We start from the raw sequence: 27,914 nt of genomic DNA, 5'->3' as shown, positions 1-27,914 counted from the left end.
TTCTAAGTTCTAAGGGACTGATGACCTCAGCAGTTGAGTCCCATAGTGCTCAGAGCCATTTGCTTTCAAGTGCGGTATTCCACCGCAGGTAGCGCTCATGGTAACTGTGTGTATGTTTACAAACAATGTCAGCGGTGACCTTCCGATCATTACAGGAACAGTCACAATAGCAGCACATGTCGGGATGATACAACACTTTTGCCGATGTGTGTATATACAACCGCCTACATATCACTCCCATAGGGATCTCGAAGACAATGTCAGGCTAATTACAACACGCACAGAGACATTTACCAAGCAATCACTCTTCCCTCGCCCCATTCGTGGATGGTACGGGAAGAAGCCGTAATAACAGGTACAGTGGTAAGTGCCCTCTACCGTGGACCTGACAATAGTCTGCAGAGTATGGATGTAGATGTACAAGCGAAGATTCCACTGGATGGAATGTTCTAGAACAACATTGCCGCAGCTGTCTGTTATTACGTAAGTGACCTCTATTAACGTAAAGGAAACGGGAATGACTTAGACATAAGGTAGCTGCTGATACGACATAAATAGAATTTACGTGTCATTGTGGGAAAACCAATAAGATCGTCATGTCGTCATCTTTAGCTCTTTCATACGTGAACGATGCTCCTAACGTCTGGTTAATGGAATGGAATGTGTGTGAAATCTTATGGGACTTAACTGCTAAGGTCATCAGTCCCTAAGCTTACACACTACTTAACCTAAATTATCCTAAGGACAAACACACACACCCATGCCCGAGGGAGGACTCGAACCTCCGCCGGGACCAGCCGCACAGTTCATGACTGCAGCGCCGCAGACCGCTCGGCTAATCCCGCGCGGCGTCTGCTTAACAATTCATGTACTCGTATTTACAATGTACATTTTATAAAAAATCAATGGCACAAAAGTAAAGACTGACAAAAAAGTGGGTGTACTCCGCGCTGTAGTAACATACATACATAAAGATATAGCTGAGAATACGAATTAGCGTTTAGCACAGCAACCAGCAGGTAGAGAGCAAAGAAATACTTAAAGTACCTTTTATTTCATATGTCTCGGAACAAAGCTTGTACTATTATAACATCAGTAGTTTCGCAAAATTATTACGAGATTGTAGTTACTATTGATATTATTATAGTATATGTTTTCGTGCCTTTATTTTACCGAAATTCTCAATAAGTCGTTGAAATCTGTTTCATTTAAAAATTTTCTTTCAACTGATAAAAAGAAGAGACTAGATAGTCGTTCTTGATTCATCGTAGAGCGAATATGTTTTGTATTAGCTTCAGTTTAGAAAACCTATTCGCATTATGTGATTGAGGCGCATGTGGTCAAGAAATACTGGATTATAAGTGCTGTTCAGGGAAATGATTCACTGAATTTCCATTTAGTTAGATGGCTGTGTATCTAACAGATACCTACACACTTCTATCGGTTGCGCTTAGATACCTGTAACACCATTTTACTTCTTGCAGGATCTGCTCCTTTAGGGACTCATCGTAAATTTCTACCAGGCTCCCTAATGCTACAGCCAAAGCGTCATCGGTAGCTTTAAGCACAAATTTTGTTTCAACAATTTGGAAACTTTTGGTGGTTTCCTCCAAGGTGCGAATATTCTTGTATAAATCGATCGATGCATTCAGACATTGAGCGACGAACTTCTTCCTGAATCGGTAATCCAACGTCATTAGCTACTTCGCCCACTATTATTTTATTTACTCTTTTTTTCCTCGTCCGGTCAGTGTTAATATCCATATGATTGCATTTTTAGTGCAAAAAGTAACAGCATTGTCTGTAATAGTTCTTCGTTCCGTCATTAAAATCTCATTCAAGATTTTCAATTTGGCGAGTCCTTTATACAAAGTTATCTTTGGAAATTGTACATATCATTGGACAAAATTTATTTCCTTCAGTATCATGTACCTAAAGTGTATGTTGGTCAAAAAGGTGAAATCACATATAGATGGAAGGAGCAAGCGTGCTGCAAATCTTGTATCAATGTATGACTTGAATGGATCTTGTGCATCTTCCAAATTGCTCACAACTGTTTCCAAGTTTCCTTTTACGGCTTTAAGTGAATTGTAATGAGCACTCCAATACGTACCAAACAATCGTTTCAAGCGTGCTTTTTGTCTTTTTTTTTCAACAAGTAATTCCCATCTGTATGTAGAAGACGAGAACAATGATTATAACTTCTCTACAGTCCCAAAACAGGTCACGCTAGAGGGAAGACTAGAGAATGCATATTATTAGCGCAGGGTGTGAATAGAGCTTTCGGACTGACTTCTCGAATTTTCCGTTGTACTCCTGCATGTACACTCGACACATGCCATTGTCATAATACTGAGACCTGCACAAGGCAGAATGCAGCCCACCATTTTTCCAACTGCTATTGAATATCCTTTGACATACTCTCTATTTCACCCAGCTGGATTTTCATATTCGTAAAATAAAACCCGCGTTGGTAGCTGCAGATCTTAAGGTGACCATTTCCGGGACGGAGAGATATGCCAGCAGAGATCGAATCCAGCCAGCAGATGAACGACGAGGTATCGGTGCGCTGACCAGCCGGTGTGGTTTTTAGGCGGTTCCCCACGTCCCACGAGGAGAATACTGACCTGGTTCGCATGTTCTGCCTCAGATACACTCTACACATACAATTAGAACACTTTGTCACACTTGCACCCAGTATTTACTGTATACACGTAGTGGGTACACTGCTTTCATCTTGGAGGGCGAGTATGAGACTAAAGACCTCAGCTGTTTGGTCTCCTTAAACGCTTACGCAGCGTCAACGTAAAATAAACTACATAATAGTTACACTACTGGCCATTAAAATTGCTACACCAAGAAGAAATGCAGGTGATAAACGGGAATTCATTGGACAAATATATCATACTAGAACTGACATGTGATTACATTTTCATGCAGTTTGGGTGCATAGATCCTGAGACATCAGTACCCAGAACAACCACCACTGGCTGTAATAACGGACTTGATACGCCTGGGCATTGAGTCAAACAGAGCTTGGATGGCGTGTACAGACACAGTTGCCAATTCAGCTTCAACACGATACTACAGTTCATCAAGAGTAATGACTGGCGTATTGTGACGAGCCAGTTGCTCGGCCACCATTGACCAGACGTTTTCAATTGGTGAGAGATCTGGAGAACGTGCTGGCCATGGCAGCAGTCGAACATTTTCTGTATCCAGAAAGGCCCGTACAGGACCTGCAACATGCGGTCGTGCATTATTCTGCAGAAATGTAGGGTTTCACAGGGATCGAATGAAGGGTAGATCCACGATTCGTAACCCATCTGAAATGTAACGTCCACTTTTCAAAGTGCCGTCAGTGCGAACAAGAGGTGACCGAGACGTGCAACCAATGGCACCCCATACCATCACGCCGGGTGATACGCCAGTATGGCGATGACGAATACACGCTTCCGCTGTGCGTTCACAGCGATGTCGCCAAATACGGATGCGTCCATCATGATAATGTAAACAGAACCTGGATTCATCCGAAAAAATGCCGTTTGGCCATTCGTGCAACCAGGTTCGTCGTTGAGTACACAATCGCAGGCGCTCCTGTCTGTGATGCAGCGTCAAGGGTAACCACAGCCATGGTCTCCGAGCTGATAGTTCATGCTGCTGCAAACGTCGTCGAATTGTTCGTGCAGATGGCTGTTGTCTTGCAAACGTCCCCATCTGTTGACTCAGGGATCGAGACGTGGCTGCACGATCCGTTACAACCATGCGGATAAGACGCCTGTCATCTCGACTGCTAGTGACACGTGGCCGTCGGGAACCAGCTCGGCGTTCTGTATTACCCTCCTGAACCCACCGATTCCATATTCTACTAACAGTCATTGGATCTCGACCAACGCGAGCAGCAATGTCGCGATACGATAAACCGCAATCGCGATAGGGTACAATCCGACCTTTATCAAAGTCGGAAACGTGATGGTACGCATTTCTCCTGCTTACACGAGGCATCACAACAACGTTTCACCATGCAACGCTGGTCAAGTGCTGTTTGTGTATGAGAAATCGGTTGGAAATTTTCCTCACGTGAGCACGTTGTAGGTGCCGCCACCGGCGCCAACCTAGTGTGAATGCTCTGAAAAGCTAATCATTTGCATATCACAGCATCTTCTTCCTGTCTGTTAAATTTCGCGTCTGTAGCACGTCATCTTCGTGGTGTAGCAATTTTAATGGCCAGTAGTGTATGAAGGAGAAACGACTGCAGGATCGATAATTAGAACACCCAGAATGTATTGCAGACTTAGCATTGCAAGTGGACTTGACTGCAACTGTCCACAGTCAGACGTTGCAAGGTAACTTTTTTCTGATTTGATGGGGATGCATTTAAAAAGAAAATCGCGCTGTAGACTGTCAAAAACAAACCACTTCCCTAAACTCATCGGCGATAAAGAAAACGCGAAGTTTGAACAATTCCTTGCGGTCTTGACAAGACTAGAAGGACAAGTTTTACACCTCTTTCCGTACCGCTTTCGAGACCGTTTGGCTGTTCAACTGAAAGTGCCACAGTGCATGCGCCGATCTAACTGATTGACGTGCAAGGCAATTCCAGTTTTAATGACAAACCTTTTTACGTTAAAACTGTCTACGACATTTGCATTGCTTTCCTCGTGTAGCGTTTCCAGGTCTCCATAATCAGATTGCAAAAGTGCTGAAGTAGTTCGATCGACATATTTGTGTGAAACACTTTTTTTCGATTATGAAACTGAATAAGCCACGACTACGTGGAACCTGAGTGCTAAGCTCTGTGAAACTGTCTGTGTCTGTACGTATGCTGACAGTTTGTACCACATAAAAATTATGTCTTCACTCACCCAAAGGTTCTTAAATAATACTGACAATTTGTTTTGTTTGTGACCTACACTGAAGAGCCTAAGATACTGGTACACCTTCCTAACATCGTGTGGGGCTCCCGCGAGCACACAGAAGTGAAGCAACATCATGTGGCATGGACTCGCTCGATGTCTGAAGTAGTGCTGGAGGGAACTGACACCATGAATCCTGCAGGGCTGTCCATAAATCCGTAAGAGTACGAGGGGCTGGAAATCTCTTCTGAACAGCACGGTGCAAGGCATCCCAGATAAGCTCAATAGTGTTCAGAGTATGGTTGGCAGCGGAAGTGTTTAAACTCAGACCTCCTGGAATTGCCGAAGTCCGTCGGAGTGCACAATGGACATGAATGGATGCAGGAGATCAGACAGTATGCTTACGTACGTGTCACCTGTCAGAATCGTAACTAGACGTGTCTAAGGTCCCATATCACTCCAACTGCACACAGTCCACACCATTACAGAGCCTCCACCAGCTTGAACAGACCTCTGTTGACATGCAGGGTCCATCGATTAATGGGGTTGTCTCCATGCCCGTATACGTCCATCCGCTTGATTCAATTTGAAACGACACTCGACCGACCAGCCAACACGTTTCCAGTCACCAACAGTCCAATATCACTGTTGACAGTCCCAGGCAAGCCATAAAGCTTTGTGTCGTGCAGTCATCAAGGGTACATGAGTGGGCTTTCGGCTCCGAAAGCCCATATCGATCATGTTTCGTTGAATGGTTCGGTTCACACGCTGTCACTTGTTGATGGCCCAGCATTGAAATCTGCATCAGTTTGCGGAAGGGTTGCACTTCTGTCACGTTGAACGATTCTCTTCAGTCATCGTTGGTCCCGTATTTGCAGGATCTTTTTCCGGCCGCAGTGATGTTGGAGATTTGATGTTTTACCGGATTCCTGATATTCACGGTACACTGGTGAAATGGTCATACGTGAAGATCCCCACCTCATCGCTACCTTGGAAATGCTGTCCCATTGCTCATCCGCTGACTATAGCATCAGTTCAAACTCATTTAAATCTTGATAAGCTGCCATTGTAGCAGCAGTAAGCGGTCTAACAATTGCAACAGACACTTATTGTCTTATGTAGACGTTTCCGATCGCAACGCCGTATTCTGCCTGTTTACATATCTCTGGAATTTGAATACGTATCGCTATACCAGTTTCTTTGGCGCTTCAGTGTATCTGAAATATAAAACCAAGCACTGCCATTTAAATGCGGCGTGTTTGTGGTTTTCCCTTCTTCCCCCTCGACGCGCAATTAGACAGCGTGCCGCGCTGGTGGGGGAAATGTGCAGCGATGTTGCGCTCTTTGACACTCGTACCGGGGCACGCTGAAATCTTGGCCACCCGAGCCTTAGAGTATAGGTAAAATCTTCATATTTTCACTTCTATGCTTTGCTCATGTTTAAATTTAAGAAATAGTGTGAACTGATAGTGCAAATTTGTGTAATTTGCTTATCGTGGTATTTATTAAAACTTTGTGTTGAAAAATTGCGACAGGATGAGCTTTTAATTCCATGAATTTGCGATTAAGTACCGGTATACAAAGTAAACATGTGTTTTAGATGGCTAAACAGAGAGCAAACGCTGGAAGCGAAATAAAAAATGGTTAAAATGGCTCTGAGCACTATGGGACTTAACATCTGAGGTCATCAGTCCCCTAGACTTAGAACTACTTAAACCTAACTAACCTAAGGACATCACTCACATCCATGCCCGAGGCAGGATTCAAACCTGCGACCGTAGCAGCAGCGCGGTTCCGGACTGAAGCGTCTAGAACCGGTCGACCACAGCGGCCGGCAGCGAAACAAAACGAAAAAAAATTACTCGAAATATAAAAACTCATTGACTAGTTTAATGACTTCATTGCTAATTTCTACAATTTTGATTTACATGTGTTTATTTCACGTTGTGTGTATTCTCTACTTTTGCTTTTGTTTCCACAGACGTTTGAAACGCCAGAAGGATACAATTTCTCTTGAGAGCACGGTCCACGGGAGTGCGAGGGAAACAAAATCCACTCGTGTGCCATAGACATCGTCGAGGACCAGACCTTTTTGGTAAAGCTGGTGCAGTGCACGATCCGCAACGAGACATTTCCTGAAGCCATTGGCGAGCAGGTAAGCTATTCACTCATCCGTACCGAGTTCCTTTCAATCGACTCACTTTGGATGTGATCATACAGTGAGCACACGATGACAGAAAACTCTCGCCTTCCGGTTCCTATGCTGCCATAAACAGACGTTTGGGTGGGTATACCACGTGTAGTAGTATGAAACCTGAATTACTCGTCTGTTGTTTGAAACTGATAAACAATATTTTATTCAAAATAATCTTCATTGCTATTTATACATTTCTGCCACCTCTCCGGCAGGCTATAAATGCCGCGCCAAAAAAGACGTTCCTCTTTTGAAGCAAACCAGTCAGCGAGCCATTTTCATACGAACTGAAGCGCTGTTCAGTGAGAGTGTGTCCCAGTGATGTAAGCAGATGATAATCAGACGGAGCCAAGTCTGAGGATTAAGCCGCATGCCCTAGTAATTCCCAACTGAACGCCTCGACCGTTTCCCTAACCCTCTTTGCTGTGTGTGGTGGGGCGTTATCATGGAGCAATATGGCTTTGTCTTTTTCCGCATTCCGGTAGTTTTTCATGTAATGCTCGATTAAAATCGATAATTTGCTGTTGGTAGCAATCAGTGTCAACGGTTTCACCAGGGTTTACCAGCTCTTAATAGATGACACCCTTCTGATGCCAACAAACACAGTGCATTGTATTCATTCCAAAGCGATTTGCTCTTGCAGTGGATGTCGATGGTTTAACTGGATTCACCCATGATTTACGACACTTAGGATTCTCAAAATAGATCCATTTTTATCACCTGTCACTATTCGACAGAGAAACGACTTTCTTTTGTATCTGGCGAACAGCATTTCACAAATGGTCTTTCGATTTGCTTGCTGTTTTTCATTCATGAAAGTGTCTTCGGGCTGCCGGATCCTAAAATCGACTCGATATTTCGGCGACCCAACTGTTCGCCATCTTCAGGAAAATGCTGCTTCTGCTGACGATTCCCGCTGAGAACTGACGCCAGGTTGCAAATCGACGTCCTATATAGGCCAACCTTCAGTACACGGCGCATGCGCCGCCCATCACGATTTCTGCCTTTCAAGAAAGGGAGGTGGCGCCGCCCTTAGTGAAACACTGCTGGCAACGATATATCGCAGTCAAGGCCGCACCGAAGAACGTTCAGTTTTGATGCGAGATGATACAGGATTCCACGTTTTGCTAAGAGGAAACCCATTGTCTCTGTTGATTAAATTATCAGCCAACCTAATTTCAATCGACTCTTTATAGACACTGTTCCAAAAACCGGAGATGTTGACAACCACAACAGTTTCCTCAAATTTCATTTTGTGTCCCTCATTTAGGCAGTGTTCTGCTACCACCGATTTTTCCGGCTGTTGTAGCCTCGTATGGCGGCGATGTTCCACACACCTGTCATGCACTGTGCGAATAGAACGGGCAACGTAAGCTTTCCCACATTGACACGGAATTTTGTACACCCCGGGTTTCCTAAGCTCCAAATCATCCTTCACAGAGCCGAGCACAGCCCTAATCTTAGAAGGTGGACGGAACACACTCTTAATGTTAAAATTCCTTAAAATTCGTCCAATCTTAAACGATAAGTCTCCAACATAAGGAAGAAAGGCCACAGATCTATGTTCCTCTTCGCACACCTCCGGAGTCAAGTTGATTTTAGAATCCGGCAGCAAACCCGAAGAGACTTTCAAGACTTACTACGCTGGGAAAGCCTACGTAATTATGTTTTTTCATTCAGTTCGGGAACGGCTTTCTGCGTCACATTCAATTGTTCCGAGAGTTCCTGTTGAGTATGAGTATCACCTTAATCCGATAGGTCCTGCAATTCGTTGTCTCAGAACTTTTTCGGTCGTTTCCCGCGCTCGTCGTTTCTCACGTCAAAATCACCACTTTTGAATTTTTTCAACCACTCGAAACACTGTGTTCCCCCAAGAGCATGTTCGCCGAAAGCTTCGACATACGATGCGATTCTGCAGCAGTTCTCTTCAGCTGATAACAGAAAACCAATGCTGTTTGCAAATCGTAGTTCGTGGGCACAAAACTCGATATGTTTACTAGTTTGAAACAACCACCGATGTATGGAACTTGGGTTACTGTGTGCTGACCAGGCCCCCACAACCGCACGAGTGGTCGACTGTGAAGAGCGGACAAATTGAATAGCTGGGCGGCGGCCATTAGAGTGGTAAACTGACGCGCGGAGTTCGAATGTTTATACATCGCTTTTGGTTATAAAATGCCTTCCCTTGAGTTAGGTCACAAACATAATGCCTCATTTAAATACGTTACTACAATATACTTTTTAATTTATGAACAAACAGCAACTAGTCGCCGGCTAGAGTGGCCGTGCGGTTCTAGGCGCTACAGTCTGGAGACGGGCGACCGCTACGGTCGCAGGTTCGAATCCTGCCTCGGGCATGGATGTGCGTGATGTCCTTAGGTTAGTTAGGTTTAATTAGTTCTAAGTTCTAGGCGACTAATGACCTCAGCAGTTAAGTCGCATAGTGCTCAGAGCCATTTTTGAAGCAACTAGTCACTGTTTATGAATTTATCTTAGTACTACATGGAATCTGTCGTAGCTAAAAGTTATGTACTGGACCCCTAGCATTTTTCGTAGTTCATTTACGATAGATGTACGCAAAATGCATCAAAATACTCGAAGATTTGCCCAATATATTAATAGATATTTTCTGACTCTACCTTGCTTTAGATTTTATGACGACAAGTGCGTTATATATATGGCATGGTGCTTTGGCAACTCACGACCAATTATCAAGTTTCAACCTAACCTAGACCATGAAAACACTACCGATCAGCCAACTTTCTTCAAAATGATCAGAACGTAAAAAATGGTATTCTGTCGGTCGGAAATCTTGCCTCGTGACAGCGTGTAACCATTTTTGTAATAGCTGTGGTTTTGAAAAAGGAAACCTGCAAATAGATACACACACTTTATGCTAATACCGTGTTACAAAAACATTTATTAAGCAAGTGCACTGACATACAAAAAAACTTAAAATAGACACATACCTGTGAAATGTAATATTCGTTCCTTTCTCGAATTTATTTGTACAATTAATCGCTGCACAACTCTTCACCATTGTACTTCTCTTGATTGGAGCGTACAGACAGTAGAATTACGAGTAACAAATACTGTATGTACGCCCCAACAAATATACATCATTGTATCAGGGTCTTCATAAACAACAATACTACACAACACATCAGACTACAACCACTATAATGGCGTCCAGCCGAAGGTTCAAATTATCCCGCGACTGCAGCGCCATCAGTGAGTTTAGTTATTTTTTACAAGGTCTTTGGTGCTGACATTCGTCGTGAGCCGTTACAGGAAGCAGATGGCGCTGCAGACGCGGTCTCATGGGCCCTACACTGACGGCTAGCACCATCTATAGGGAACACAAGCTCAACATTGTCGCGAATAAAACAGTGACCCGAATATAGAATAAATTTCCTTTACTTTACGTCTATGGTCACAAACTTTTTGTTAACAGATTACCGGTTTCAGATCCGTTTTCGGTCTATAATGACCATCTTCAGATCTGTTTTATAAAACAGATCCGAAGATGGTCATTATAGACCGAAACTGGTAATCTGTTGAGAAAAGTTTGTGACCATAGACGTAAAGTAAAGGAAATTTAATCTATAGGGAAATCCCAGTTTCATACTCTACACACATACACACTCGTGAGGCAATACTGACCCTACGACTTATCTTAGAAGAAAGATTAAGGATAGGCAAATCTACGTTTCTAGCATTTGTAGACTTAGAGAAAGCTTTTGACAATGTTGACTGGAATACTCTCTTTCAAATTCTGTAGGTGGCAGGGGTAAAATACAGGGAGCGAAAGGCTATTTACAATTTGTACAGAAACCAGATGGCAGTTAAAAGAGTCGAGGGGTATGAAAGGGAAGCAGTGGTTGGGAAGGGAGTGAGACAGGGTTGTAGCCTATCCCCGATGTTATTCAATCTGTATGTTGAGCCAAGCAATAAAGGAAACAAAAGAAAAGTTCGGAGAAGGTATTAAAATCCATGGAGAAGAAATAAAAACTTTGAGGTTTGCCGATGACATTGTAATTCTGTCAGAGACAGCAAAGGACTTGGAAGAGCAGTTGTACGGAATGGATAGTGTCTTGAAGGGAGGGTGTAAGATGAACATCAACAAAAGCAAAACGAGGATAATGGAATGTAGTCGAATTAAGTCTGGTGTTGCTGAGGGAATTAGATTAGAAAATGAGACACTTAAAGTAGTAAAGGAGTTTTGCTATTTGGGGAGCAAAATAACTGATGATGGTCGAAGTAGAGAGGATATAAAATGTAGACTGGCAATGGCAAGGAAAGCGTTTCTGAATAAGAGGAATTTGTTAACATCGAGTATAGATTTGAATGTCAGGAAGTCATTTCTGAAAGTATTTGTATGGAGTGTAGCCATGTATGGAAGTGAAACGTGAACGATAAATAGTTTAGACAAGAAGAGAATAGAAGCTTTCGAAATGTGGTGCTACAGAAGAATGCTGAAGATTAGATGGGTAGATCACATAACTAACGAGGAGGTATTGAATAGAATTGGGGAGAAGAGGAGCTTGTGGCACAACTTGACTAGAAGAAGGGATCGGTTGGTAGGACATGTTCTGAGACATCGAGGGATCACCAATTTAGTATTGGAGGACAGCGTGGAGGGTAAAAATCGTAGAGGGAGACCAAGAGATGAATACACTAAGCAGATTCAGAAGGATGTAGGCTGCAGTAGGTACTGGGAGTTGAAGAAGCTTGCACATGATAGTGTAGCATGGAGAGCTGCATCAGACCAGTCTCAGGACTGAAGACCACAACAACAACTCTACACCTGGTTTTCTGCATATAAGATTTCCCCTTACATTATTTGCTGTGATGAATACAGACGCTTTCGTCTGTAGAAAGGGAGGGGGGGGGGCGGACATTAAGATTTGTATGGTGTGGGGGGCGGGATGAATGCCGTAGGTTTCACATTTTAGTGACATCAGTACTAATATGTTAAAAATTCTCTAAATCGTTTACATTTAATGAAATTATGTGTAGGTACTAAGTAAGTATAGCCTAAGTTAATTATCTTAAGGAATAAAATTATGAGAATCAGTAAAATAATACTATCGTATGAAAACTTACATTTACAGCAAATTTATGTGACAAGACTTTTTTACAGCATAGCTGTTGGTCACATCAGCAATAATAGCTTCTGTGGGCTCCTTGCCCCCTTCTGCTGACACTTTACACAAGTTCGAAACATATCCTCAACTATCCTATTTCTTAATTTTGTCATCACCCTGAATGACCTTTCTACAATGGAATTGGAAATAGGAATTCACAGCACAAATTCAACGATTGTCGATAGCACTTGATAGCCAATGTTCGACCTTACGATAAAAGAAGCAATATCAGAAGACGAATCTCGTGACTTATTATGAGCAATATATTTCAAAGAATGCAATTCTGCAATAATAACGTCTATATTTTTAAATCCTAACATCAAACACAGATCTTTACAATCATTATCACTAAATTCGTGAAATGTTTTAAAGCTTTCATAATATGCCTCTAGTTCTATCAGTTTAAGAGCCTTTTCATTGAACAGTTGCTCAATTTCGTTAATAATTCTTTTCGTATTTTTTTTACGTTTTTCATAGTTCGTTCCTTGTTCTGCGTGAATGGCACACCGTTAACTTCTGTTGGGTACACTTGTAGTTTCTAATTTTATTTAGTTTTTCGTTTTCAGCACTATATTCATCGCAATGGTAAAGGTAGCCGATGACTCGATGTGTCTTAAATATTCCAGAGACAGAAACAAGTACAGGGACTTGTGAAATTCTGTGCAGCTGTTTTTGTTAAACTTTACTTAAGTTTGAGATTGCATTTAATATATCACTCAAAGTGAAATTGTAATTAACGAGATTCCTTTCGCCAATTTGCTAAATCCACACCGTCCTTGTGCATATGTTAGCCACGCGGAGTGGCCGCGCAGTTTGAGGCGCCATGTCACGGATTGCGCAGTCTCTCCTGCCGGAGGTTCGAGTCCTCCCTCGGGCATGGGTGCGTGTGTTGTTCTTAGCATAAGTTAGTGTAAATAAGTTTAAGTAGTGTGTAAGTCTAGGGGCCGATGAGATCAGCAGTTTGGTCTCTTAGGAATTCACACACATTTGAACATTTTTTGTGCATATGTTTACATGCCATCATAATGGACCTGTGTCACTGGAATATAGCACGAACTGTGCAATAGGTACTCATCCAACGGATGTGGATAGCTTCATGTATTTTTAAAAACGTTTGTTCTAAAGTGAATTTCACACAATACATTTTCTCGTTTAGATGAAGCATGAAAATGTTTCAAAATGAGCTTAACAACATGTAACGTGCATTTCATTATAGAGTGTTTATTCCTACAGTTGGTGACGGCAATTGAAAAGCATAAACATCTGATAACCGAGCACGTACCCCAGTGACAGAACCACTAAAATTAGCAGCACAATCGAAAGAGCATCTTCGTAATTGTCGTAAGAAAGTTTTCGTGTTTTTAGTTCGTATCAGTTGTTGTAAATATAGATTCAGCTGTAGTACTCTTCAGTTCAATCAGACGTGAAATCCTTCCCTTCACTCCAAAAGACGGGAATGGCGCATCTTAACAAAGTAGCAAAAACAGTTCTCTTTGTTTAAAAACACCTTTAGATTCAACTGCCGTAAAGGAAAAGTATTGTTTCATTTTGACTGTCTAGAACCTCTCCAACGCAATTTAATAATTCTGAAGCATTATATTTGCTAACGTGTGTGGCCCTTCAACGCTGAAATTTAACCGACTGTCTTATGAAACAAAGGTTCATATTTTGTTGTGTGGGGTATTTCTTCCTTACTGAGGAAATACACACTTCAATTAAAGACGCAGTTTGGCGATTTAATACTTTTTCAGTTGAATTTTGTTTAATTATCTGCACATGAATTGGAGTGTTTAATAGCCAGAAATTTACACTTTTAAAGGACAACAGCTATTGCATGTTTTTCTGACTAAGCGTGCTTTTCCAGTTTTCCTGCACTTCCCGCAGCTTTTCTACATTTGGTGAAACGATCAGAAATGAACATTCCTCCCGTTTTTTTGTAGAATTTCGATATTATTTTTTTGTGCATTTCACACAATTTGCAAGAAGCTTCATTCCCATTTCTGGCGGTTTTCCTCGCGTTCAACAGTTTTTCGCTCGAAGACGAAGTGAGAGTAACTGAATATTCAGTAAGCAATTCACCATCACATTCACTAGTATTTCTTTCATTAGACTCGCATTGGTCTGTTTCTTCTGCAATACGCTGTCCTTTATTAGAAAAGAAAGCAAATAAAGTTTGTTGTTTCGACATTGTATATCGCCACTAGCGGTTCTTTTTATCCAGTGAATTGATGAAGACCGCATGCAGATTGCATAATCACATCACTCTTCCACAGTAAGCTATTGACTAACATACATCACATACAAGAAGGTTAAAGTAATTAGAGAAACGAATTACAACAATTGCCGTAGTCTATAGCTGGCTTCAGTCTTTGTATAGAGACAGATCTTTCTTGCACATACCATTTATACGCAGAGTTATTACGACATGTCCGTTGTTGATTCCAAATTTCTTATACACCTGCTGCCGGTACACTTGAAATTTGTCAAAACAATGCAAGCTTATTAGTTGTTACATTACACCAGCCCCGACGATTATTTAAATTCATACACTATGTTGACTTTTAATATTACACATGCACTGATCAGCCAGAACATATGATCACCGACCTACCATCGATATAAACCCGTCCAGACGATAGTTGCGTCAGCTGGCAAGGAATGGCTGCTAGTCAGACACACGCACGGTGCATGTAGTATCAGTGAACATGCTATCTGCGTGTAGAATGGGGAAGAATCGCGATCTATCTGAGTTTGACCGAGGGCAGATTGTAATGGCTCAGTGGCATGGCACGAGCATTTCGGAAACTGCACGACTTGTTGGGTGCTCGAGGAGTGCTGTGGTGACTTCAACACGTGACGAAACCGAGGTGAAAGCACGTCCAGACATCGAGGTGTTGGCCAGCCACACCTCATTACAGACGTCGGAGTTTGGGCAGACTGGTAAAACAGCACAGCCGGCGAACTGTGGCTGAACTAACATCAGACTTTAATAATGGGCACCGTACAAGTGTGTCCGAACACGCACTGCACCGAACACACCTAACGATGGGCCCCACAGCCGTCGACCCATGCATGTGCCACGACACCGGCAACTACGACCGAAGAGCGCATGACCGTCGGCACTGGTCGTTGGCGCAATGGTAGAGCGTTGCCTTCAATGATGAATCGCGGTACCTTCTTCATCATGCTGATGGGAGGGCGCGAATCCGTCGTCTTCCAAGGGAACAACTCCTCGACACCTGCACTGCAGAATGGAGACAAGCTGGCAGCGGCTCCATTACGCTCTGGGAAGCATTCACGTCAGCATCTGTGGGTCCACGGAGCTCGCGCAGTGCACCGAGTCGGCCGAGGAGCATCACTGGTTGCAGACTACATGCACTGCTTCATGACGATCATGTTTCCTGATGACAGTGGCATTTTTCAACAAGATAATGCGCTATGTGATGAGGCCAGGAGTGTGATGGAGGAACACACTGACGAGTTCCAGTTGAGGTACTGGCTCCCCAACTCGCCAAATCTGAACCCGATCGAATGTATCTGGGATGTCACTGAATCAGGCGTCAGACTCATCGCCCCCCTCCCTGGAATTTACGGAAAATGGGTGACGTGTGTGCAGATGTGATGGCAGCTCCCTCCAACGACATATCAAGGCCTCATTGTGTCCACGTCGCGACACTTGTTATCTGTGCCAAAAGTGGACATACCGGCTATTAGGTAAGTGGTCGTAATGTTCTGGCTGATCAGTGTAATTAATAGATACGAATTTCTCAGGGGGGAGGGAGATATATAATGTCCTGGGAATCTTTCTCCCCATACCACCCTCTGAATTGATCACTGATTCTGTACTCTTTATTACAAGTATTAAGGGAGTGGTATTACTTTCACTCATGTCTAGATAATCAGACAGTTGCAACTGCGGTCTCCATCGACATGTACGAGGTGTTGAAAAAGAGAGTGACACATATTCCCACAAGAGGAAATATTTGTCACAACTACAAATAAAGTTGCAATAATATTATGTCCAAAAACTGATACCTGTTAAGAAATGGGCCGTTGTATTTGTGACGAGTAATGTGCATTTTATTAACAGATGACACAGGAGTCACAAGATCTGGCACAGTAAATTACCATAATATGCATGTTTAGGCAGACATAAATCCTCAAGTAGTCATACAGGTGAGGCATCAAGATCACTTCAGTATCAATGCATGGCCAAGAACTGTGAGTGACAGACTCACCAATTTCTGTGCAACGAATTAGCACTGCTATTGGAGAATTTTACTCTTGCAGAGAGACAACTGTTGTGATTTATGCATGACAGGGTACCACTCAATTTTCTAGGGATCACGCAACAGTGCCTCACTACACCGTCACGTGTGCGGAAAGGAAGGGAAAGGAAGGGAAAGGAGGTCCAGTACTATGGGCTATCCATTCGCTAAACCTGAATCTGTGGATTTCTCAATATGGGGACATTTAAAGGCATTGGTGTACATCCAGTCCAACAATAATGTGCAAAACTGACAGAAGTGCAAGAGGAATGCATGTGATGCAATCAAAATGGAGCCAGATGTGTTTGGTAGAATGTGTGATTCAGTACAAAGAAGGATTTGAGGATTTGTCAGAATGCTTGGTAACCACATGCAGCACTCAGGGCTGATTTTAAGCCCAAGTGACACAAGCTGCCACTATTGTAAGATTTCTGTGTACGACATATCACAATTTGTAGCTGTGCATGGGGTTCCAAGCTGAGGGGGTCGCCAGGGGCACGTAAGTGCAAAATTTGTATATGGCGCATATCAGAATTAGTACAGAAAACTGATATGGATGAAAGAGTATTAGGAAAGGGGAAGGGGCATGCAACTGAAACGTTGCTTCATTTAAAAATGTTCTTCAACTGGCCCTGTCAGCACAGCTGATAATGTATACATTAACATAACAGACAGATGGGAATGAGAGCACTATTTGTCCCACATCTCAACAGGTATTTGTTTCCAGATGTATCAATACAAGAACTTTTGTACTAGTTTTGATCAATACTACTTCCTACAGCAATATGTGACACTTTGTTTTAAACAGGCTGTATACTCCACAAGCTACCGTGCAATATGTGCATTGTACTAATATTATCGATTTTCTTTCCTGGTCTTTCCTCGTAAAAAGCGAAGAAAAAAAATGACTGTATGCAATGCAAGTGTCGTATGGCATTGTTGTAATATCCCACAGGATGGCTTCAGGATCCTAGTGGAAAAGGTGTTCTTTCTTCACACAAACTGGCCTCTCTCCTTGCGGATATGTGAAAGTCATGTTGTGTGTGTATTTGTGGTGTGTAATTGAGTGTAATTCGCACATGCATAGTTTAATATTATGTTTGTTGTAAGAAAGTTCTTCTAGATTGTGAATAGTTTTGTATTAAAGCAGACCACTAAACGAAAGTCAGAAGTACTGAGCTGTTGATAGTCACAAACAAAAGACAGAAAACCTGCTAGCTTTTGAAGTAATCCTTTGATGAGCTAAAGTAAGTACAGGCACACACAAACAAACACACACACACTCACACACACACACACACACACACACACACACACACACACACACCTCTGCCCCAGCATGGTGCCAGCTGGGCTAACAATTCCAATCCTTTGTTTCTTGGCATGTGGACAGATTGTGATGGGGATAGTGTTGGGTGGAGTGAGTAGAGGGAGAGGGAGATGGGAGGCAGAGAGAGGGACTGGGGGTGGGTGGCTAGTGGCTGAGCAGGAGGCGGCCAGTTTGTGGGTTAGGAATGCAGGAGAGAGGAGTGGCAAGTATGTGGGCTAGGCATGAAAAGCACGATTGGAGGGGCCAGTGGGGGAGCGGCACACACTGAAGGCGATGTAGGGATGTGTATTGGAAGGGGGTGACAGGATGGAGGAAGGGGAAACTTCCGGGTTGAGGGTGACTGACACCAGGACGATTTTGGGAGTGAAGGGTCTGTTGTAAGGATAACTCCTATCTGTGTAGTTCGGTGAAGCTCTTGGTGGAGGGGAGGATCAAGATGGAGCGGTTGTAAAGTAGCCATTGAAGCTGAGCATACTGTGCTCAGCTGTATGTTGTGACATCTAGTGGTCAACTTTGTTTTGGCCATTCATCCTGGTGTGCAGCTAATTCGTAGTCACACCAACTTAAAAATCTGTGCAGTGTTTGCTGCAGGGGGCCAACCTCTGATGAGAAAGGATAAGCTTCTGACAGGACTGGAGTAGGTGTTAGGTGGGTGGACTGGGCAGGTTGTGCACCTTGGTCTACCACAGGGATATGTGGCAAGAAACTGGGAGTGAGAGTAGCATAGGGATACACTAGGATGTTATGTAGGTCAGGTGGCGACAGAACACCACTTCAGGAGGGGTAGGAAGAATCTTGAGTAGTACGCCCTGTCAAAGGATATAGTTCAGTTGTTCCAGTCTGGGTGGTACTGGATGATGTGGGGGACACTCCTCTGTTGCCAATTCTTGGGGATGGTGGGAGGACTGTTGGTGTGTGAGGATATGGTATGGGAAATCTGCTTTGTGGACTAGGTTTGGTGGGTAGTGCCTGTCTGTGAAGGACTTCGTGAGGCCTTCAGCCTACTGTGCAAGGGAGCCCTTATCACTGCAGATACGTTATCCGAGAGTGGCAAGGCTGTATGAGGGCGATTTTTTGGTGTTATGTTTGTGTTGTATGATAGTGAGAGAAGAGAAAGGGTGAAATGCTTTGCCAGCACATAGCCTAAACCTCTCAAATAGTACCAAAGGAGGAAATAATTAATAATGCACAGTAGTCAGAGTTCTTACAAAATGGCGGAGGGCGATGCAGAGCTAAAGAAGGTGACTGTTAATGAAGGGAGTGTCGTTTTCGCAGGACAGTGCTTTTCCCCGCACAGGTAATGCCACTGAGCAATTCTTGGAATTATTCGGTTGGAACATCATCAACCACCCAACTCACAGCACTGATCTGCCTTCTTCAGATTCCCATATTTTCACAGCTCTGAAGTTGTTTATGACTGAAACAAGTTTTCTACCGACGATGAGGTCTAGAGTGCTGTCAAGTGATGGGTCAGAAAGGCAGTAGGGGACTTTTTTTGACGAAGGCGTCAGAAAGCTCATCCCTTGGCCCACAGAGTGCATTGAGGACGAAGGCGATTACATCTACGTCGAAAAAAAAAACACGATATTACTTTTTGTTTGCAAGTTAGACGTTATTGTCACTTTTATAGTACGGTTCTTGGTTACTATACATATGATGCAAATCAGTGGTTCACAATCTGGGCGTAATTACCCCCTCAGTCGTAAAATGAAATTTTGTAGGGGTAAAAACTGGACGATTCGATTCTGTTTCAGTCACGAAATCAAATTATTTTCAAAAGATCATTATTATTATCAGAATTTTGTAAGACCCTAATAATGATTGTACAAATTATCAATAATTGCTTTTTCTCAGTTAGTAGTCCATCCACTACATACATATGTTGTGCTTCGTCCTGTACATCGCTGCTGATAAAAGTGAGACATATACGTAGCAAATGCTAAATGTCTCAAAAAATATCTTCTGCAAGTTGTAGACAATAACTGCAGTAGTCCTGAAATTGCTTCATTACTCGCTTCGAAACAGATAAATGAATTAAAGGGGGTAGGACGTCAAACGGGCCGACTTGGAGCAGGAAAGGCACCACAGGACATTTTAATTTCCATTGTCTATACTTTTACAAGTAAAGTCATAAAACTTTGTCAGCATGACCAGGAAGGATTCAGGATTCACACTCGTAGCAGCGGAAGTTCAAAAACATAACAAAATAATTTTTTTTGCATGTGAAATTTCATCATTTTTTCACTTACTATTGGCTGCATTTGTTGCTATAGGTACACTTTTCTTCGTAAGTAAGAGAGACTGTTCGATGAATTTTACGCAGCATACAAACCATACTAACAGGTGTCTGAAACTCTAGAATCTATTTAATTTATGAAAAAATGAATGAGCTGTTACGTTTTAAATTTTATGTGTAGAAAAAAAAAACAATTTTTGTAGTTAATTATCTCAATTTTTACCACAGTTTTTAATATATGTGGAAAATTCTAGAGTTTCATACACCTGTAGGTATGGTTTGTATGCTGTGCAAAATTCATCAAAGAATCTCTCTTACTTGTGAAGAAAAATGTACCTATAGCAACAAATGCAGGCAACAGTAAGTGAAAAAATGATGAAATTTCATATCTAAAAAAAATTATTTTGTTATGTTTTTGCACTTCCACTGCTATGAGTGTGAATCCTGAATCCTTCCTGGTCATGCTGACAAAGTTTTATGAATTTATTTGTAAAAGTATAGACAGTAGAAAATAAAATGTCCTGTGGTGCCTCTCCTGTTCCAAGTCGGCCCGTTTGACGTCCTACCCCCCTTAATTGACATCACGACATAGCAATAAATGCATAAGGGCTATTATAGTGCTGTACACAGTATTATTATTATCATTATTATTTATAATTGCGTGGGCTTCCGCGGCCAGAGTCAGTCGACATAAAAGTTTTCTGAGTATGACCCAGATGAAGGCCACTGCAGCTGTGGGCGAAACATTGGTTTTTCACCAGCATCAGTAGTTTCATACATTATGACGCGGTGCCATACCCAGAAAACTTTTATGTCGATCATTATTATTATTACTATTAGTGACTGTGGTCAGGTACAGAGCACTGACAGCCGGAAGTCGTCCAATTTCTGCCACTCCAGGAGTAAGGGGAGCAGCAATGAAGTGATTTACGAACAGCACGTATAGTGCACACATCTGAACTTGCTTGAAGTTAAATGAGGTTGTAGTGTGCAGGTCAAGCAAGTGTCGCAGTGGAGGGCAGTAATGCAGGGGAAGCATATTTTGTAACAAGTGTCTACCCACAGTGTGGGTAGTTAGTTTTCTTATCTGAGAAGGAGTTGTGGGCAACACTTGCGGAGCACCGCGAATTCCTTCGTCATTCATTCTAAAACACACTCACACGCAAACTGAATGTCATTTTAAAAATAAAATGGTTCCAAGAAAAGTCTTAGTTTAGTTAGGTGCTACAGTTGGTGATATATGGGGGAGAAGGGGCAACACGAACATCACATACATCCGTGCCGAGGCAGGATTCGAACTTGCGACCGTAGCAGCAGCGCGATTCCGGATTGAAGTGCCTAGAACCGCTCGTCCACACGCGGCCGGCTGATTTGCCTTTACACAAACAACCCGTTTTTGGGAATTGTTCATACCATCGTCTAATGCTCTGTGCTGTAGGAGGATCCACACCATACCTAGTACGAAAGCCACGTCGGACAGTTATTTCTGACCCATACTACTGAAAACGTAGAATACAAAAAGCTTTCCGTTGTCCCGACACCATTTTTATTAGAACTTAACGTGGGCGCACATTGTTGCTAGCAAGCGGGAACCATATAAAACTCGAGAGTTTGCTCTTTCCACCAGTGCGTTGTTCACACACATAACATAATAATTATGATTTTTTTTAATCGGATAATTCTTTTTGATACACCCTGTATTTTGCTTCTCTGTTTTATCTAGCATCAACACTGATAACTTGTCATACGATGCAGAATTCATTGGAAAATAATTTATGAAATCTTTCAGGCGCGTGATTCTGATTTGTCAGTAAATTAACACGTGACTGCACCTTTTGTCAACCAATCTCGGACCGATTTCCTCTTTTTACGCTGTTTTCTGTTGCTTCCAAACTATATAGCTAATATACAGGTTGGCGCACGAAATGTGTTACTATTTTGTTTTTGAGTATAAACTTTATTGTCAATACAATCTGAAAGGAACATATACTACTATGAAGAGCCGTCCATGGAGATTTGTTCTAACTCAGCACATGCTCAATATGTCCATTTCGTTTCCTAACTTCCTTCAAACGAATACTGAAGTTAGTGATTACCCTACGGCACATGTCTTCCGTAATTTCAGTGCAAGCTTGAAGAATAAGTCTTCTGTGCTCCATTAAATCACGAGGACGTTTCGGGAAAATTTTTTCCTTTAGGTACCCCCATGGATTGAGGTCTGGCCAATGGCGGGGGGGGGGGGGGGGGGGGGGGGGCGGGCGGGGAGAATTTTGTCCGTCATTGAAGCGACTTTGAAACCTGAGTGAAATGTCGAAATGCTCGTGTAAAAACTCCAACACAGTGTTTGAAGTATGTGACTTTGCTCCATCTTGCATGAACCACTGCGTGTTGAAGGGCAAGGCAGTAGCAACAAGCTGTGGAATGAAGCTATTGCGAAGCATGCTCAAATAACGCTCGCTGTTCACAGTTTCTTCAAAGAAAATCGGTCCAACAAGTCCGTGACTGGAAATTGCTGCCCACGCTGTAATCCTCGGAGCATAATGTTGTCGTTCATGAAACACTTGTGGGTTTTCAGTGGCCCAAAAGCGTACATTTTGTTTGTTAACCACACCGTCTAAATGAAAATGCGCCTCGTCTAAAAACCAAACGTTGTTGAGAGTTTCTTCCCTATCCTCCGCCCACTGAGCAAACAGTAATCTCTGCTGCTTGTGTTCTTCAGTGAGGTTCTGTGCACAGGTCATATTGTATGGGTACATATGGAGGTCACTTTTAACTTTTAAGAATGCATTGAACGGAGCGTCTGGATATTCCCAGTTGCACTGCTGCCTTTCTACACGATTTCCCGGGACTTCTGTGTACAGCCACTTGTACCGCTTCAATATTCTCCGGCGAACAAACAGGCTTCGCTTCCAATACTGTTCCTTCCTGTACAAATGTATTGTACAACCTGTGGATGGTCTTCTTGCAAGGGACCCATCGTGTGTTAAACTGTTGTCGAAAACGCCTCTGAGTCACAACAAGGCTTTTCATTTCATGAAAAAGTAACACAATTGCCGATCGTTGCTGTGTCGTCAGTCTTCCACTGTCAGCCATGGGTAGCATTCATCTCACGCTAGGTGAGGAGAGCCCTACGTCATAGTGACGTAGGCACGCGTCATCATGAGTTTCACGAGCTGTCCTATCGACTGTTGAGTGCATTCTGTATATATTGACTGTTGAGTGCGTCTTGAATCTGCATTGTTATTTGTTTATGTGCTTTCATTGTCCTATTGTCTGGTGTTGCTAGTGTGTACGTCGTTCTGAACATGGGCTCTAACAGAGATGGGAGAACTTTCGAGCAGATCCATGAAGATAGTCTGAAAGATTTCACTATCTTTCTTAGTTGATTTACAACACGAAGGCAAAATTAAATGTAACTAGATGGTTTAATGTTTCTAGCAACATTCGGAATTATCTTAAGAACCACTTCAATTTCTCAGTTTAACGTTTCTGCCCACATGAATTATGTATAATTCATTGGATTTTATAAAAATACTAAACACTTTAATTTCTTCCTATTTCACGTTTTTATCCACATGATTTATTCAAATATTAATCGGATTGAAAACATGACTAGACACTTTTTTAACTTTCGTTATGGTTATGATTCCTTCATTCAGATATTCGTTACGTTCACGAAACACACAATAACATCCCACATTCTTTGGATTACAGCTTAATAATTAATTACTTCACTTTTCTGTCCACACGATTTGTGTACGATTCATCAGATTTAAAAAGAATGATAAGCTTTTTTTTTATTTCGTTATGGCTCCTTCGCTCAGACATTAATTATATTCATGAAATACACAATAACATCGCAAATTATTGGGATTACATTCAACAATTCATTCAGCTGGGATGAGCATATCACACAACCCCTACCACTTCGTTTGTACACATGTATTTACATTTAGCTTTGACGGTATCGGTACAACAGCAAAGATCGATATACGTACTCATTTAGTCGATTTAGGTTAGTTACGTCACGATGACGTAGCGTTACGTCATTATGACGTAGGGTTCTCCTCACCTAGCGTGAGATGAATGCTACCCGTCAGCCATTGCTGCTTACTAGTCTCCTAGCGGCAGTATCGTGAATTACACGTCATTTCGTAACTCATTTGTTTTTCCAGGCTCTACTGGTACTGCTGTACAGATCCCAGCGGGATATCTAATTTGCGTCGTAAATAGTGAAAGAAACAATTCATAACACATTTCGTGCGCCCCCCTGTAATTGCAGCACATGCTTTCTTTTGGCTGTTAGACATCCTAACCTTGTAAAATCGTGTTGCCAATTGACAGTTTTTGTCAATGATCCGATAGCATGAGGTCGCTTCGATATACTGAAGGTTTGACAAACTAGCATTGTCAAATATTGAACGTGTGCAGGCCCCTTAAGGGGAACAGCTGGCAGCGTGTTGGGTTTCACAATAGCGACAGCGAACAGCGGGGCCTCCCGACAACATGGTGCGCGGCCTCGGGCAGCTGTAGGGTCCATATTCTACTACATACAGGGGGAGGGTGGGGTAGGTGGGGGACGGATCGCAGCCACGATGCACAGAGGGAGCGCGAGACTGGCTGCGAAAACTCTGCGTGCGCAGTTCGGGTCCGCGGCTTAGATATCTCGTGAAATCGTCGGGATAAAAAACAGCCTCTTTAACCCTTAACCAGAAACGTTATTTTGCTCAACACAACTGTGAGAAGCTCATCTGGAGAAACCAGCATGGTTTTAGGAAACAGCGGTCATGTGAGACACAGCTGGCCCTCTTTGTGCATGATATACAACAGGCTCTAGATACCGGCTCCCAGGTCGATGCCATATTTCTCCACTTTCGAAAGGCGTTCGACTCAGTTCCGCACTGTCGCTTGCTACAAAAAGTGCGCGCTTACGGTCTATCCGATGACATATGCGGTTGGATAGAAAGTTTTCTAACAGACAGGGAGCAGTGTGTCGTCCTGAACGGGGTGACTTCAACAGAAATAAGCGTAACTTCAGGTGTGCCCCAGGGCAGCGTAATAGGTCCTCTGCTTTTTACGATTTACCTAAACGATCTGGTTGATGGTATTGACGGCGGCCTTAGACTGGTTGCCGATGATGCTGTAGTCTGCAGGAAAGTAGTATCACACGAAAGTTGTGAACAAATCAATGAGGACTTGCAGAAAATAAATGCGTGGTGTAATGACTGACAGTTATCAAATAGCTCTATGCACTATGGCACTTAGCCGGCCGCGGTGGTCTCGCGGTTCTAGGCGCTCAGTCCGGAGCCGCGCGACTGCTACGGTCGCAGGTTCGAATCCTGCCTCGGGCATGGATGTGTGTGATGTCCTTAGGTTAGTTAGGTTTAAGTACTTCTAAGTTCTAGGACTCTGATGACCAAAGATGTTAAGTCCCATAGTGCTCAGAGCCATTTGAACTATTGGACAACTTCTGAGGTCATCAGTCCCCCAGAACTTAGAACTACTTAAACGTAACTAACCTGCTCACTAAATTCCGACATCCGATCTTTACCGAGGATGCAGAGCATATATTATTACCACCAACTTTCAAATCGCGCAGTGACTACCATTCAAAGATAAGGGAATTATAGAGTTCGTACTGAGGCGTTCAGACAGTCGTTTTTCCCTCGCGCGATCCGCGAGTGGAACAGAGGGTTGTGGTGGGGGGGGGGGGGGGGGAGTGGAGAAATATGACTTTGGCGCGAATTTTGCCCTCCGCCACACACCGCTTAGTGGCTAGCGGAATATATATCTAGATGTAGATGTAATCGCAGGTCCATATGGACCCTCTAATCAGCCACAAAATTCCTATAAAAGGCATAATCGATACGTAAATGCATAAGGAGCGTGCTAAAACATTTTTTATTATTTAGAAGTAGATATAAGTGAAGTAGCTTAAATCACATAATAAAGGCAAGGCATCAGGTCCAGATTGTATACCAGATCGACTGCTTTCAGAGTATTCTGAAGCAATAGTCCATACTTAGTAGCCATACACAAGCGATCGCTCGTCGAAAGATCTGTACCTAAATACTGGAAAGTTGCACAAGTCACACGAATACACATGAAACGGGAATACTGAATTACAGATCCATATCACTAACGTCGATTTGCAGTTGGATTTTGTAACATATACTGTGTTCGAAGATTATGAATTACCTCGAAGAAAACGATTTATTGACAAATAGTCAACACGGATCCAGAAAATACCGTTCTTGTGAAACACAACTAGCTCTTTATTCTCACGAAGTAATTAGTGCTGTTGGCCAGGAGATGTAAACTGGTTCCATATTTTTAGATTTCTAAAACGCTTTTGATACTGTTACTCACAAGCGTATTCTAAACAAATTGTGTGCCTACTGAGTATCGTCTCACAGGGGGAGACCACGACGTTGGGATCACAGATATATTTCAAACTGTATACAACTTAAGTAAGCCATTAAATGACATAAAGGGCAAGTAATAAGGTGCACTACTCTGGCAGTTCCGAGAAAATCGCAAGAGACGTTTTACGCGTCTATTATCACGTTGTGGGGAAGCAAACCAAAGCTGCGTTTTATTGGCAGAATGCTTAAAAAATGCAGCATGTGTACTAAACAGATTGCTTCCTTACACCACGCTTGTCGGCCCTGCTGGAGTATTGCAGCGCGGTCTTGGATGCGCATCAGATGCTATTGACGGAGCACATCGAAAAAGTTCTAAGAAGGGCAATTTGTTTTGTACTTTCGCGAAACAGAGGAGATAGCGCCAAGGACCTGATACGTGAATTGAGGGTGGCAGGTATTAAAAAAAAAAACCTTTTTCGCTGCGGCAGGATCTTCTCCTCAAATTTCAATCACCAAGTTTCTCCTCCGACTGCGAAAGTATTCATTTGGCGCACACCTATATAAGGAGAAATGATCATCATTATAAGACGAATCAGAGCTCGCACTGAAAGATTTAAGAGTTCGTTTTTTCTGCGCGCCTTTCGAAAGTGGAAGAGTTGAGAAATACACTGTGTGATCGAAAGTATCCAGACACCTGGCTGAAAATGACTTACATGTTCGTGGCGCCCTCCATCGGTAATGCTGGAATTCAACATGGTGTCGGCCCACCCTTAGCCTCGATGACAGCTTCCACTCTCGCAGGCATATGTTCAATCAGGTGTTGGAAGATTTATTGGGGAATGGCAGCCCGTTCTTCAAGGAGTGCTGCACTGAGTGGAGCTATCGATGTCGGTCAGTGAGGCCTGGCACGAAGTCGGCGTTCCATAACATCCCAGAGGTGTTCTATAGGACACAAGTCAAGACTCTGTGCAGGCCAGTCCATTACAGGGATGTTATTGTCGTGTAATCACTCAGCCACAGGCCGTGCGTTATGAAGAGGTGCTCGATCGCGTTGAAAGATGCAATCGCCATCCCTGAATTGCTCTTCAACAGTGGGAAGCAAGATCGTGCTTAAAAGAAAAATGTAGGCCTGTGCTGTGCTACCCAAAACAATAAGAGGTGCAAGTTCCCTCCATGAAAAACACGACCACACCCTAACACCACCGCCTTCGAATTTTACTGTTGACACTCCACACTTGGCAGATGACGTTCACTGGGCATTCGCCATACCCACAGCCTGCCATCGGTTGGCCACATTGTGTACCGTGATTCGTCACGCCACACAACGTTTTTCCACTGTTCAATCGTCCAGTGTTTACGCTCCTTACACCAAACGAGGCGTCGTTTGACATTTACCGACGTGGTGTGTCGCTTATGAGCAGCGGCTCGACCATGAAATCCAAGTTTCCTCACCTCACGCATAACTGTCATAGTACTTGCAGTGGATCCTGATGCAGTTTGAAATTCCTGTGTGATGGT

General features: G+C 43.0%; 2 protein-coding genes across 2 annotated transcripts in view; both read left to right on the top strand.

Moving 5' to 3' along the window:
• The window catches only part of LOC124551168 (gamma-interferon-inducible lysosomal thiol reductase-like), a 30,630-nt gene extending 23,625 nt beyond the window's left edge, over nucleotides 1–7,005 (top strand). Inside the window, exon 3 of the mRNA XM_047126151.1 lies at nucleotides 6,838–7,005. Coding sequence (XP_046982107.1) covers nucleotides 6,838–6,873 — 36 coding nt within the window. The 3' untranslated portion in view covers nucleotides 6,874–7,005. The remainder of the gene's footprint in view (nucleotides 1–6,837) is intronic.
• Nucleotides 6,880–27,914, top strand: part of LOC124551240 (GILT-like protein 1) — a gene marked incomplete at its 5' end in the record, with an annotated part of 105,492 nt that continues 84,457 nt past the window's right edge. The window contains one exon of the mRNA XM_047126235.1: nucleotides 6,880–7,011. Coding sequence (XP_046982191.1) covers nucleotides 6,880–7,011 — 132 coding nt within the window. The remainder of the gene's footprint in view (nucleotides 7,012–27,914) is intronic.

Source organism: Schistocerca americana, chromosome 9 (assembly GCF_021461395.2).
Source record: "Schistocerca americana isolate TAMUIC-IGC-003095 chromosome 9, iqSchAmer2.1, whole genome shotgun sequence".
In the NCBI taxonomy this organism is placed as follows: domain Eukaryota; kingdom Metazoa; phylum Arthropoda; class Insecta; order Orthoptera; family Acrididae; genus Schistocerca; species Schistocerca americana.
The sequence above is the reverse complement of the archived record's forward strand: the minus strand, read 5'-3'. Positions and strand labels throughout refer to the sequence as shown.